Source organism: Saimiri boliviensis, chromosome 21, assembly GCF_048565385.1.
Source record: "Saimiri boliviensis isolate mSaiBol1 chromosome 21, mSaiBol1.pri, whole genome shotgun sequence".
Lineage (NCBI taxonomy): Eukaryota > Metazoa > Chordata > Mammalia > Primates > Cebidae > Saimiri > Saimiri boliviensis.
Genome location: NC_133469.1, coordinates 9,593,194 through 9,607,367, shown reverse-complemented (window position 1 = coordinate 9,607,367; position 14,174 = coordinate 9,593,194). Strand labels below are relative to the sequence as shown.

General features: G+C 45.9%; 1 protein-coding gene and 1 non-coding gene across 3 annotated transcripts in view; one reads left to right on the top strand and one right to left on the bottom strand.

The window, feature by feature from the left end:
- Nucleotides 1-14,174, top strand: part of SREBF2 (sterol regulatory element binding transcription factor 2) — a 76,548-nt gene that overhangs the window by 24,238 nt on the left and 38,136 nt on the right. The window contains exons 2-4 of one of the 2 annotated variants that reach the window (XM_039463322.2): nucleotides 9,549-10,022; nucleotides 11,005-11,186; nucleotides 13,456-13,602. In XM_039463322.2, the coding sequence (XP_039319256.2) occupies nucleotides 9,549-10,022; nucleotides 11,005-11,186; nucleotides 13,456-13,602 (803 nt within the window). Of the gene's footprint in view, nucleotides 1-9,548; nucleotides 10,044-11,004; nucleotides 11,187-13,455; nucleotides 13,603-14,174 lie in introns of both variants that reach the window. The other variant, XM_039463321.2, reaches the window with a different exon arrangement.
- LOC120361500 (5S ribosomal RNA) lies at nucleotides 622-740 on the bottom strand. The gene has a single exon (XR_005577686.1). It is a non-coding gene; the product is annotated as a 5S ribosomal RNA (ribosomal RNA).

Sequence of the window (14,174 nt, the reverse complement as noted above, 5' to 3'; positions counted from 1 at the left end):
ACATGATACTGTCCCTGTGCTCTGATGTGCCCCCTGGTGTTTGAGAGTGGAGTGATCTTTAGACAGCAGTTTGCTTCTTTAAACTGTCCCTTTGTTCCCTACATTATTGCTTGCGTTTTAGGGCTTCTCATTTGAAGGAAGTGGTTGAAAGAGCTGAGTTCCTCAGCCGCTCCTCTGGGTGACTAGAGTGGGGGTAACTGATGATTTTGGTCCTGGAGAAAGCTGTGGTGATCACAAATAGTGGAATGTTAGAGAAATGGTTATCTCACATTGACCTTCAGGTTTGATACTAGTCTGCATTTGGTTTTTAAAATAATTATTAGAAAAAAACACTGTAGATGGGGAGATGGGATCATTATAATGAAAGTTCTAGACTTTCAGTCAGGATACTTGTTGGGAATTAGATTTTGCATTTACCTCCCTCAATGGTTTTAGTCCATCTCATTCCCAGTGGCCTACGCACATCACACACCATGCTTATTTCTATGTTCTTGTATTTGTTGGGCAACTCTAATACGAAAGATAAAAAGAACAAAAAGTTACAAATGAAGACAGTTTCAGTAAATAGTCCTGTAATCTTGAGGGTGAGGGTTTTTCTTTTCTTTTCTTTTTTTTTTTTTAAGCCTATGGCACCCGGTATTCCCAGGCAGTCTCCCATCCAAGTACTAACCAGGCCCGACCCTGCTTTACTTCCGAGATCTGACGAGATCGGGCGCGTTCAGGGTGGTATGGCCGTAGACGAGGGTTCCTCTTAAGTGTCACACAGAAGCCATGTTATTTCACTATACGATATAAAATTTGTATATAGTCAGTTCTGCTATAGTACAACATGTGTATTTCTAAAAATCACCATGCTGTGCAAAATCATGCAATAAAAAACACAGGGGGAGCGGGCATGTTGGCTCATGCTTGTAATCAGGAGGCTAAAGTAGGAAGATTGCATGAGGCAGGGAGTTCAAGACCAGCCTGTGCAACAAAGCAAGACCCCATCTCTCTTATAAATAAAAAATAAAAATTATATGGGCATGGTGGTGTGTGCCTGTACTCCCAGCTACCCAAGAGGCTGCAATGGAGGATCCCTTGAGCCTAGGAGGTGGAGGCTGCAGTGGACTATGATCATATCACTGCACTCCAGCCTGGGTGACAGAGTAAAACCCTGTCTCTAAAAAGCCAAAACCCAGAACTTACTGGGAAATGGAGGATTAAAGATCACAACAATAAAAAATTTCATACATGACCAAAAAAAGGAAAGACTTATTTTTTAAAAAAGATAGGGACCTAATGGTCAGACATGGTGGCTCACACCTGTAATCCCAGCACTTCGGGAGGTCGAGGTGAGCGGATCACGATGTCAGGAGATTGAGACCATCCTGGCTAGCACGCTGAAACGCTGTCTCTACTAGAAATACAAAAAATTAGCTGGGCATGGTGGCACACACCGGTAGTCTCAGCTACTCATCAGGCTGAGACAGGAGAAACGGCCCAGGGGGCGGAGGTTGCAGTGATCTGAGATCATGCCACTGCACTTAAATTTAGGCGGCAGAGTGAGACTCTGTCTCAATTTAAAAAAAAAAAAAGATAGGGACCTAATGAAACAGTCATACAGTTTTATAGAACAGAAAAACTAAGAAATACATAAATACCACAATGTAAAGGCACTTTGGCTTGAAAAACACCTGAGGTTTGCTTGTGGGAAGTAGGTGTCATTAGGTTACAGCTTGGGAGTTATCAGGAAATGGTAGAAGCAGGGCTGTCTGAAGTCTGATGGAAAGTGCTGACATCAGTGTGATAGATGTGATTAATAACACGTGTAGTGACCTGATGAAGCCGGTAGATGTTTAAGGTGCATGTGTGTGTGCACACACATTTTGTGCATTCCTGCATGCTCATTTCAGCTAAATACGGTTTTCTATATTTCCTAGTGTTCCTCATACTTAAGCAAATGCAAAATTTATGTTATGCTCAAATTGTTGCTGGATATATATCTGATGCATTGGAACAAATTCACATTTTCAAATTGGAGTTAAAGTAAAAGAGTCAAAAAAACAACAAACAAAAAAAAAACCCACCATGAATAATGCATACTAGCTAACACTAAGTGCCAGGCATGGTGCCATAGATTCCACATGAGTTATCTCATTAACCCCATGAGTTAGCTATAATTGTTAGCCACATTTTTACAGATGAGAAATACTGCATCTCAGAGAGGTAAAACTTGCCCCAGGTTCCAAGGCTAGGACATGGTGATTCTCTATTGCTATGTCATTCTTTTTTTCTGGACATATTAAAAGAGAAATAACAAAGTGGGGGAAATACTTGCAGACATATAAGAAAGAACAAATATCCATAATATCTGGAAGTTTATAAAAACAGTAAAAAAAAAAAAAAAAAAAAAAGACGAAATAGCCTGATAGAAAAATGGGCAAAGGTCAAGAGCAGACAGTTTACAAAGGAAGAAATACAAATCTCAATAAAATTGGGATTTGGCCGGGCGTGGTGGCTCAAGCCTGTAATCCCAGCACTTTGGGAGGCCGAGGCGGGTGGATCACAAGGTCCAGAGATCGAGACCAACCTGGTCAACATGGTGAAACCCCGTCTCTACTAAAAATACAAAAAATTAGCTGGGCATGGTGGTGCATGCCTGTAATCCCAGCTACTCAGGAGGCTGAGGCAGGAGAATTGCCTGAACCCAGGAGGCGGAGGTTGCGGTGAGCCGAGATCGCGCCATTGCACTCCAGCCTGGGTAACAAGAGCAAAACTCTGTCTCCAAAAAAAAAAAAAAAAAAAAAAAATCTGATTTAAAAAAAAAAGACTTTTGGCCTCAGTTAGTACTCAGTCATACAAGACAAAACAATTCCATGTCAGTTTTTTCCATTATCAGATTGACAGAAATGGCTGTGGGGAAACATTAGCAGGAGCATAGATTTTTGAAACCTTTCCATATACTGGTCCTTTGACCCAGCCATCTAACTTCTAGTAATTTATCCTAAGACCTTTGACCCAGCCATCTGACTTTTAGGAATTTATACTAAGAACATAGTCAGATAAGTGGGGGATAAAAAGAGTTGTTAATAATGCTGGATAACTGGGTGTGGTAGCACATGCCTGTAATCCCAAGACTTCGGAAGGCCAGTAAAGAGGATCGCTTGAGCCCAGGAATTTGAGACCACCTTGGACAACATAGGGAGACTCTGTCTCTTTAAAAAAAAAAAAAAAAAAAAAAAAGGTTTCTTTAAAGTTAGCCAGGTTTGGTGATGCCTGCCTGTAGTCCCAGCTACTCAGGAGGCTGAGGATGGCTTACACACAGGAGGTAGAGGCTTCATTGAGCCACACTCACATCACTGCCCTTGAGCCTGGGAAACAGAAAGTAATAACGATAATGGTGAACAATGGAAGGCAATCATCCATCATCATTGAATAAATTAAACAAATTTTAATACACTGATACTGCACGATGGCATACAACATGATACTATGGGACTCTGAGAAAGATAATGTTTAATGTCCACAATGGTTGACACTGAACATTCTTCACATTTTATTAAGCAAAGGGAGCAAGGTGCAAAGTAACATATTCAGTGCGATCTCATTTTTGTAAAACCATTTGCATGCATGTGTGCATGCTTATGTGTGCAAGCAAGCCTTGTAGAGGATGAAGTATAGAAGGGCACACGTTAAAACATTGACAATGAATGACTCAAGAGTAGTAGAATTGCTGGATGGTTTTTATTTTTGTTCCTTTCATTTATATGTTGCCTAAATTTTTCTTTAGTGAATATATTACTTTTATGATTTTAACAAATGATTTAAAACAGAGGTGGATGTGGTGGCTTACACCAGTAATCCCAGCACTTTGAGAGGCAGAGGTGGGCGGATCACCTGAGGTTAGGAGTTCAAGACCAGCCTGGCCAACATGGTGAAACCCTGTCCCTACTAAAAATACAGAAGTTAGCTGGGCATGGCTCTAATCCCAGCTACTCTGGAGGCTGAGGCAGGAGAATCACTTGAACTCAGTAGGCGGAGGTTGCAGTGAGCAAAGATCATACCACTGCAGGCCTGGGTGACAGTGTGAGACTTCATCTCAAAAAAAGTATTAAAAACATTGTCTAACACAAGATGCATAATGCATACAAAATATAAGAATAAATGACCTTTGTAAACTAGGTTCCCAGCACCAAATGGGCTGGATAACAAATACCTATTAAAGGATTATTGATAGATTGTGCAGTTTGGAGACACTGTAACTCCATTTGGAGGCTTCAGATTCTTTATTCTTGATCAGAATTAATCTGACCGGATTTCAGTTTACCTCATTCTCAGGTAGATGCTCCAAGGCTGAGCTGGGCAAAGTGATTTGTATTACCTCCAGGCCACAAGCTCCATAAAGTACATATGAACTCGGGGTCTTTGTTAGTCATGGGGCTGCTTGCAATGTACGGATGATAACAGGAACCTCTAATTTTAGTCAGTTGCTTTTAGAGACCAGAAGCCAGATACAGTTTCCTGGGGCCTCACCTATTTTGTTAAGCAACTTAGCTCTAAGTTTAAGAAGCAGCTAAAAACAGGACCAGGGGAGTGAGATGAGCTTGAATGTGCCAGCCTAGCTCCTGGGAGGGCTGTCTTTGGCCCTGGGCTCCGTGGGCTGCCGCAGGAACTAGAGCTTCATTTTCAAAGCTCCATAAAACTTGTACCTTCTCCCAGGCCTCGCTTTTCTGGGTTTCATGGCTCTCTGTGGAAATGAGAGCCTGTGTAATCACAGAATGTGAATGATCAGAGCAGGGAAGAGTGAGGAGCCATTAGGACGTTCCCATGGGGTATAACTCAGAGTTACAGAGCACAGCTGCACCCTGGTTTCTTCCAGGCCTCCTCTTTTCTGGCCCTGCAGACCAGATGGGGTCCTGGAGAGGCTCTGTGTGCCCTGCTGGAGCTTCCCATCACTCCTTTCTGCAGATGCTCCTCTTAACAGCCGCTCTGTACCACTCAGCCCAGTACCCGGCTGCCTGGCTGACTGGATATGGCTCCACTGGAGCTTTTTGTGCGTGGGTTGAAAGGGATTTTTTTTTTTTTTTTTTAATTTAAGCAGTCGCATTCCATCTGCCTACACACTCTTAGGCTTTGTGAACTAAGCTTTGTGACCTTTGTAGGTTACTTCACCACACCAGCCCATATCTTCTCCACAAAAGAGTTTCAGGTGTACTTGACAAAATAAGATCAGTGTGCCCATGTGCCTGTGTAGTGGGTGCTCTGGAAGTATCACTAATAGGGACCTGCATAAGGGTCTGCCCTTCACCAAGTACTCTGGATAAATTATCTTAATCCTCAGAGCAAAGAGGCCAAGTGTGTATTTTCTTTTCTTTTCTTTTTCTTTTTTTTTTTTTTTGAGATGGAGTTTCGCTCTTGTTACCCAGGCTGGAGTGCAATGGCGCGATCTCGGCTCACCGCAACCTCCACCTCCTGGGTTCAGGCAATTCTCCTGCCTCAGCCTCCCGAGTAGCTGGGATTACAGGCATGCCCCACCATGCCCAGCTAATTTTTTGTAGTTGTAGTAGAGACGGGGTTTCACCATGTTGACCAGGATGGTCTCGATCTCTCGACCTTGTGATCCACCTGTCTCGGCCTCCCAAAGTGCTGGGATTACAGGCTTGAGCCACCGCGCCCGGCAAGTGTGTATTTTCTTTTTTTTTTTTTTTGAGACAGAGTTTCACTCTTGTTACCCAGACTGGAGTGCAATGGCGCGATCTCGGCTCACTGCAACCTCCGCCTCCTGGGTTCAGGCAATTCTCCTGCCTCAGCCTCCTGAGTAGCTGGGATTACAGGCACGTGCCACCATGCCCAGCTAATTTTTTGTATTTTTAGTAGAGACGGGGTTTCACCATGTTGACCAGGATGGTCTCGATCTCTCGACCTCGTGATCCACCCGCCTCGGCCTCCCAAAGTGCTGGGATTACAAGCTTGAGCCACCGCGCCCGGCCAAGTGTGTATTTTCAAAGCAGCCTTTTGTAGTGAGGAAACCGAGGTGTAGACGAGAGAAGTACTTGTCCATACTCACACCGCTGGTTAGGTGGGCCTCTAGAGACTCACACTCAGGTCTGCCCAACATCAAAGCTTGTGCCCATCTATCAGGCCACCCTGGCCTTCTGCCCTCTTTAACTCTCCATGGATGAAAACTCTCAGCCAGTGAGTGATATTTTTCTGGCTTACAAAGCAGCCCTCTCTGTTGATTTCCCAGAAAGTTGGGATTTGGGAGGAATTCTGAAAGGTTCAACAAATTATTAGATTTCTCTTAATCGTTTTCTTAAAGCATTTTATCATCTAGTACTTGGAGTGTCAGCACTAAATTATGTTTTGTTTGAATGTGCTGAATTTGAGGACTTTTCTTAGTTTAATCATGTACAAGGAATTGGAATTAGTTAGTACAAGTTGCAATATCTGTAGCAATCTGCCCATTTCTCCCTCACACAGGCTGAGTGAGGACAGAGCTGAGTGTCAATCAAGGTGTTGGTAAATAATGCCACTATGTGGGAATTTAGTCTGTGAGATGCTGTTCTGCCCAGCAGGTTTAACTGACTGAATACTTCAGGTGCCTAGATTGAAATGCTAAGCTCCAGTTATCCCATATGGAGGCCACACTAGAAAGCCCCAGCCGTTTTATATCTTTATTTACATTTATTTATGATTTATTTTTCCTATTCTTATGTAAGCTTCAAAAAATCTTTTTTTTAAATTTTATGTTTATTTCTAGAGACTGACCTTTGATAAAAAAAATCTTTAGTTTTTTGTTGTTGTTGTTGTTGTTTGTTTTACGTTAAGAGAAGGAATCTGGCTAGGTGCTGTGGCTAATGTCTGTAGTCCCAGTACTGTGGGAGGCTGAAGAGGGTGGGTTGCTTTTCAGGAGTTTGAGACCAGCCTGGGAAACATGGTGAAACCCCATCTCTACAGAAAATACAAAAATTATCTGGGCATGGTGGCTCACACCTGTGGTACCAGCTACTGGGGAGGCTAAAGTGGGGCTTGAGCTTGGGAGGCAGAGGTTGTAGTGATCTGAAATTGAGACACTGCGCTCCAGCCTGGGTGACAGAGCAAGACCCTGTCTAAAATAAAAGAGATAGTCTCACTGTGTTGCCCAGTCTGTTCTCAAACTCTTGACCTCAAGTGACCCTCCCACCTTGGCCTCACAAGGTGTTGAGATTACAGGCGTGAGCCATCACACCCAGACTCAGCAGCTTTCTGTTTGTCAGATATACAAACATGCCCCAGCTCTGCCCTCCCAACACACACACACACACACACACACACACACACGAAATCAGAGACCTGAGAAGGATACCCTGGTGGTGGTGGAGTGGAGGTTTGGGGGAATGTTTTTGTTCGTTTGTTTTTAAGAGACGGGGTCTCGCTGTGTTACCCAGGCTGGAATGCCTTAGCTGTTCACAGGTGCGATCCTGCTACTGATCAGCACGGGAGTTTTGACCTACTCTGTTTCTGACCTGGGCCAGTTCACCCCTCCTTAGGCAACCTGGTGGTCCCCCACTCCTGGGAGGTCACCATATTGATGCCGAACTTAGTGCAGACACCCGGTTGGCATAGCGCACTACAGCCCAGAACTCCTAGGCTCAAGCAATCCTCCCACCTCAGCCTCCCGAGTAGCTGGGACTGCAGGCACGTGCCACCACGCCTGGCTGGGGGAATGTTAATAGTGGTGGTGTGGTGGGTTTTGTTGTGGTATCCAAATCAGAGCATCATGTGGCCTTGAGGGTTTGGAAAGGAGGAGCCAAAGTTCAAGAACAAGCAGTAGCTTCTTGAGATCGTATTAGAGAGAGGAAAGAGAAAAGAACGTGGACAATGTGGAGAATTATAGATCTGAAAATATCTGGGACAAAGCCGAGGCCCCTGACTTCTATATGGACCAATCATATGAAAAGAAGGGAGTAATGAGAGATGATGGGTTAGTTGTGGGTTAAGTTGGGTTTTAGAAAGCCTTTGGGAAGATTGACCAAGGAAGAGGCTCCGGAAACAGGCTTGAGACCCTTTGGGCTGGGAATTTAGGGGTCCCAGGTACTTGGAACATGATCTAGAAAAGGGAGCATGGTTTCCAGGTGGACACACCTTTGGACCCAAGAGCTGTTGCCCAGAGGAAAGGGGTACAATCAGACAAGAGCCAACATGAACCCTCGGAAACATGGAGTCCAGGGTGGGGCCGACTTACTGTGTCCTTACCTGGCAATACACATGCACTGTGTTGCAGCAGAACACAAAGCTGGGAGGCAGAGAACTGGTTCTAATCCTATGTGACCTTGGCCAAGTTACTTTCCTCTCTTGGACTTCATATGTGGTCTTTCCATCCTTTCCACTCCTGAAGATCCGTGACTTAGGGGCCATCAACTTTATTGTCCTTGAGTGTTTCCGAGAATGCCAACAGTGTCCAGGGCTTTACTCAGCTTGGAGAGAGGGCCTCCCTGTGGTAAGGAGGAAAGTGGTTAGAGCAAGTTAGGGTCTGCAGTGCTAGGATTGGAGGTGGCCTCACAGGACAACGTTGCTATACTCACAGCCTTAGGACAGTGACTCCCTGCTTGCTACCTCATCGTCTTCCGCTCTAAAAAAGGCTGGGCGTGGTGGTCGCTCATGCCTGCAATCCTAGCACTTTGGGAGGCCAAGGCTGGCAGATCACCTGAGGTCAGGGGTTCGAGACCAGCCTGGCCAAGATGATGAAACCCTGTCTCTACTAAAAATACAAAAATTAGCTGGGCATGGTGGCAGGCGCCTGTAATCCCAGCTACTCAGGAGGCTGAGAAAGGAGAATCATTTGAACCCGGGAGGCAGAGGTTGTAGTGAGTTGAGATCGCACCATTGCACTCCAGCCTGGGCAACAAGAGCAAAACTCTGTCTCAAGAAAAAAGGATGCGCAGTACCTTTGACAAAGCAGCACCACCTACTACAAAGGTAGTTTCTTTTATTTTTTTAATTTTTATTTTTTTTTTTGAGATGGAGTTTCGCTCTTGTTACCCAGGCTGGAGTGCAATGGCTCGATCTCGGCTCACCACAACCTCCGCCTCCTGGGTTCTGGCAATTCTCCTGCCTCAGCCTCCTGAGTAGCTGGGATTACAGGCACGCACCACCATGCCCAGCTAATTTTTCGTATTTTTAGTAGAGACGAGGTTTCACCATGTTGACCAGGATGGTCTTGATCTCTTGACCTCATGATCCACCCGCCTCAGCCTCCCAAAGTGCTGGGATTACAGGTGTGAGCCACCACGCCCGGCGGTAGTTTCTTTTATGATTGACCAAAACAATCAGGAAAATGAGAGGAAGGGCCTAGAGGTGAGAGTGAGGAGGGAAAAGAACATCAAAAAGATAAAATCCTGTCCTGTTGTCCCGGGACCTTGGTTGGCCATCTTGGTCCAGGTAATCACCACAGGAAAGAGTTTCCTGACCCATTTCAGCCACAGTTTTAGGAAAGCCATTGAGTTTTCATGACTTAGTTTCTGAATCAAGTTTGCAAGTGAATATTTTGGATAGCAATAAAATTACTCCTTTTCTTTTGTTCACAGAGATGCTGCAGTTTGTCAGTAATCAAGTGGGAGAGTTCCCTGACCTGTTTTCAGAGCAGCTGTGTAGCTCCTTTCCTGGCAGTGGTGGTACTGGTGGTAGCAGTGGCGGCGGCAGTGGCAGCGGCAGCGGCAGCGGCAGCAGTAGCAGCAGCAGCAGCAATGGCAGGGGCAGCAACGGCGGAGCTGTGGACCCTGCAATGCCAAGATCATTCAGCCAGGTCCCATTACCTTCTTTCTCACCCTCAGCAGCTTCACCACAGGCTCCAGCCCTGCAGGTCAAAGTCTCTCCCACCTCGGTTTCCACCACACCCAGGGCAACTCCTATTCTTCAGCCCCGCCCCCAGCCCCAGCCTCAACCTCAAGCTCAGCTGCAACAACAGACGGTGATGATTACCCCGACATTCAGCACCACTCCGCAGACGAGGATTATCCAGCAGCCTTTGATATACCAGAATGCAGCTACCAGCTTTCAAGGTGATTCAGAAATCAGATATGGTAGGGTTCAAAGTTTATGTGCTAGTTTGCAGACACTGTAAATATTTATTTCCGCTTTGGGAATGACAGGTATATGAATATGGCCCTGTCTGAATGAGTTTCTGATAACTGGCAATAAGAACTGGTGCAGGAACGTGTCACATTCTGCAGTTCAAATAGCTTAATATCTATTGTGCCTATTTAAAAAATACTTGGTTAAAAAATTCCAGCAAGCGTAGTAAACACAGGGCCATCCTGATAAGTAATGGTGGAGGCTTGAATAAAGTTAGGTTTGAAATTGGCTAAGCGGCATCCAGATCTCAGCCACCACAGATGAGAACTATTCGTTTGGCAAACATGTGAACATCCACTACTGAATATGACTTTTAATATAGGCGCAGCAGTTTCAAGTACCAGGCCTCATGCTGGGCCCTCAGTATGTATTGAGGGAATGGATGACTGAAAGGGGCTTGTTCTTTCTGTGATGTGCTGCATCCCAGTGCCTTTTCATCATATTTCCCTCTGACTCTGTGGGGAGCCCTGAATTTCAAAGAATCTGATAGTTCTTCAGTGGAGTTGAAGAATTTGGAGGGGGGTGTAAAGGCAAAAAGCTGAGACAGTCCTCCCAAAATACACTTTCAGTCCAGAAAGGATGGGAGGAAATGAAGCCCCAGGGAGTTGTTGATTTTCAACATCTGTTAATTCCCTTGCTGGGTGCAGTCATTTGCTAATTAGCTTCCCTTTCCTCTACCTTGGCACACAGAGTAATGAAACAATTTGTACTCGTTCCCTCAGAAATTGATGCAGCCCTTATGGGATGTTCTTGTTGTCTAAACCAGCTTGTAAATGGCTACACACATCTTCTTCAGCAGCAGGTGGAGAGTTGGAATCGTTATGAGATACTCCATCCTCAGGTTACTGCTGCAGCTACAGTGACTGGATGCATTCCTCATCTGTGCCTTTTTTCTCCTCTTCTCCCAAGTCCTTCAGCCTCAAGTCCAAAGCCTGGTGACGTCCTCCCAGGTACAGCCGGTCACCATTCAGCAGCAGGTGCAGACAGTACAGGCCCAGCGGGTGCTGACACAAACTGCCAATGGCACACTGCAGACCCTTGCCCCGGCCACGGTGCAGACAGTTGCTGCGCCACAGGTGCAGCAGGTCCCGGTAGGTGGCTGGAAAGGATTCAAGGAGGCACTGGTTGGGGCTGTTAACTGGTCCTTGGTTGAAGATGTGGTCTACATACTGAGAAGGACCAGTGAGAGTATACACAAAGCAGCTTGTAGGGCACCAGGATGCACCTGTGAGCGGTGTGCAGAGACCTGGCTGGGCCCGTGTCTGTGGATAGACACTGGCACTCAGGAAAGGCTGGTGCAGTCTCTTACATACACATGTAATGGGCACGGAACTGAAATGAAGTGTGCCAAATTGCTATCTCCCAGATAATTTTCTTTTTCACAGTGGTTTTTTTTTTTTTTTTTTTTTTTTTTGGAGATGGAGTCTCACTCTGTCACCCAGGCTGGAGTGGAGTGGCTTGATCTTGGCTCACTGCAACTTCTGCCTCCTGGGTTCAAGCAATTCTCCTGCTTCAGCCTCCTGAGTAGCTGGGACTACAGCGTGTGCCACCACACTCAGCTAATTTTTATATGTTTAGTAGAGATGGGTTTTCACTATGTTGGCCAGGCTGATCTCGAACTCCAGACCTCGTGATCTGCCAGCCTTGGCCTCCCAAAGCACTGGGATTACAGATGTGAGCCACTATGACTTCCATAGTTTTATGTTTTCCATATTTTCTACTCTACTGTAGATGCTGAACATATATTACTTTTGGGTTGGTGGAGGGGCATGTGATGTTTTTGTTTTTTTTCTTGAGATGGAATTTTGCTCTTACTGCTCAGGATGGAGTGCACTGGCACAATCTGAGCTCACTGCAGCCTCCACCTGCTGGGTTCAAGCGATTCTCTTGTCTCAGCTTCCTGAGTAACTGGGATTACAGGTGCCTGCCACCATGCCCAGCTAATTTTTGTATTTTTAGTGGATGTGGGATTTCACTGTGTTGGCAAGGCTGGTTTTGAACTCCTGTCCTCAACAATCCACCCATCTTGGCCTCCCAAAGTGCTAGGATTATAGGCCTAAGCCATTGTGTCTGGCTGGGTGGGCATGTATTATTTTTATAATCAGAAAAAAATGTTTTTATGTTATATACCATCATGGACCATATTTTCTTATTAACAAAGTAATTTGTTTTTTAAAATTCAGGTTTATTATTTTTGCTTCTCAGATGTGTTTCTGGCTTTCCTGAGTCCATCAAAGTCAGACCCTCTCCTCTCTGCCATCCACCCTGCCCATCTCTGCTCTGTTCCTGCTGGGCCACTAGCACCACCCTCCTGAAAGTCTTTTAGCCTTAAAACCCAGGACCCTGGCTGGGTGCAGTGGCTCAAGCCTGTAATCCCAGCACTTTGGGAGGCTGAGGCGGGTGGATCACGAGGTCAGGAGATCAAGACCATCCTGGTCAACATGGTGAAACCCCATCTCTACTAAAAATACAAAAAATTAGCTGGGCATGGTGGCGCGTGCCTGTAATCCCAGCTACTCAGGAGGCTGAGGCAGGAGAATTGCCTGAACCCAGGAGGTGGAGGTTGCGGTGGGCCAAGATTGCGCCATTGCACTCCAGCCTGGGTAACAAGAGCGAAACTTCGTCTCAAAAAAAAAAAAAAAAAAACCCAGGACCCAGCTTGGCACCATGGCCTGTAATCACAGCACTTCAGGAGGCTGAGGCAGTAGGATCACTTGGGCCCAGGAGGTCAGGACCACAGAGAGCTGAGATTGCGCCACTGCACTCCAGCCTGGGCAATAGAGAGCGACCCTGTCTCAGTTAAAAAAAAAAAAAAAAAGGCCGGGCACGGTGGCTCAAGCCTGTAATCCGAGCACTTTGGGAGGCCGAGGCGGGTGGATCACGAGGTCGAGAGATCGAGACCATTCTGGTCAACATGGTGAAACCCTGTCTCTACTAAAAATACAAAACCTTAGCTGGGCATGGTGGCGTGTGCCTGTAATCCCAGCTACTCAGGAGGCTGAGGCAGGAGAATTGCTTGAACCCAGGAGGCGGAGGTTGCGGTGAGCCGAGATTGTGCCATTGCACTCCAGCCTGGGTAACAAGAGCAAAACTTCGTCTCAAAAAAAAAAAAAAAAAAAAGAGAGAGAGAGAGAAAAGAAAAGCCAGAACCCTTTTTAGCTAGCCCGTCTTTCTCCCACTGAACCCAGTATTCAGGCTGTACGAAATAATCAGCTTTCGAAATGGCCTTTATGATTCTCAATTTCATAAAAATTGTATCATTTCTCTCATTATTTCCTAGAAGGTCTGTGCAATGAGAAAGGAATGCAAAACTGAAGGATAATGCTATCATCCTTTTCCTTTTTTTCCTTCTTCATTCAGGTCCTGGTCCAGCCTCAGATCATCAAGACAGATTCCCTTGTTTTGACCACATTGAAGACAGATGGCAGCCCTGTCATGGCTGCGGTCCAGAACCCGGCCCTCACCGCCCTCACCACCCCTATCCAGACGGCTGCCCTTCAAGTACCAGTAAGAGCTGCCTTCTCCCCCATCCTCCTCCCTCCCTGTTCATTCCTGGAGGTGTTAGTCTTCAGAGATGTTAAATCTCTAAATCAGGCGTCCCCAAACTTTTTACACAGGGGGTCAGTTCACTGTCCCTCAGACCGTTGGAGGGCCGCCACATACTGTGCTCCTCTCACTGACCACCAATGAAAGAGGTGCCCCTTCCTGAAGTCCGGGGGAGGGGGGGGGCAGATAAATGGCCTCAGGGGGCCGAAGTTCAGGGACGCCTGCTCTATATGCTGAGTAGATATGGGAAAGTTTATAGCATGAATCAGTTGAATTGTAAATGTCATCCCTCTTAGTCATTTTTCCACTTGAAAAAGTATTACCAGTGTGTGTTAGATGTGGGAATACTGGGGTTTACAAAAGTGTAGTAAAGGATAGCAGAAGGACCCTCTGTTCTTGCCTAATAGCTCCACACAAGATCATTCACCTCTTAAGTCCTACTGATGGCTTCTGAAGGGGTCTAGGGCTACCAGGCAGGGAAGGGCTCCAAGGTAAGATACATGGAAGGCACCCCATCCTTCAGTTTTAGGTTC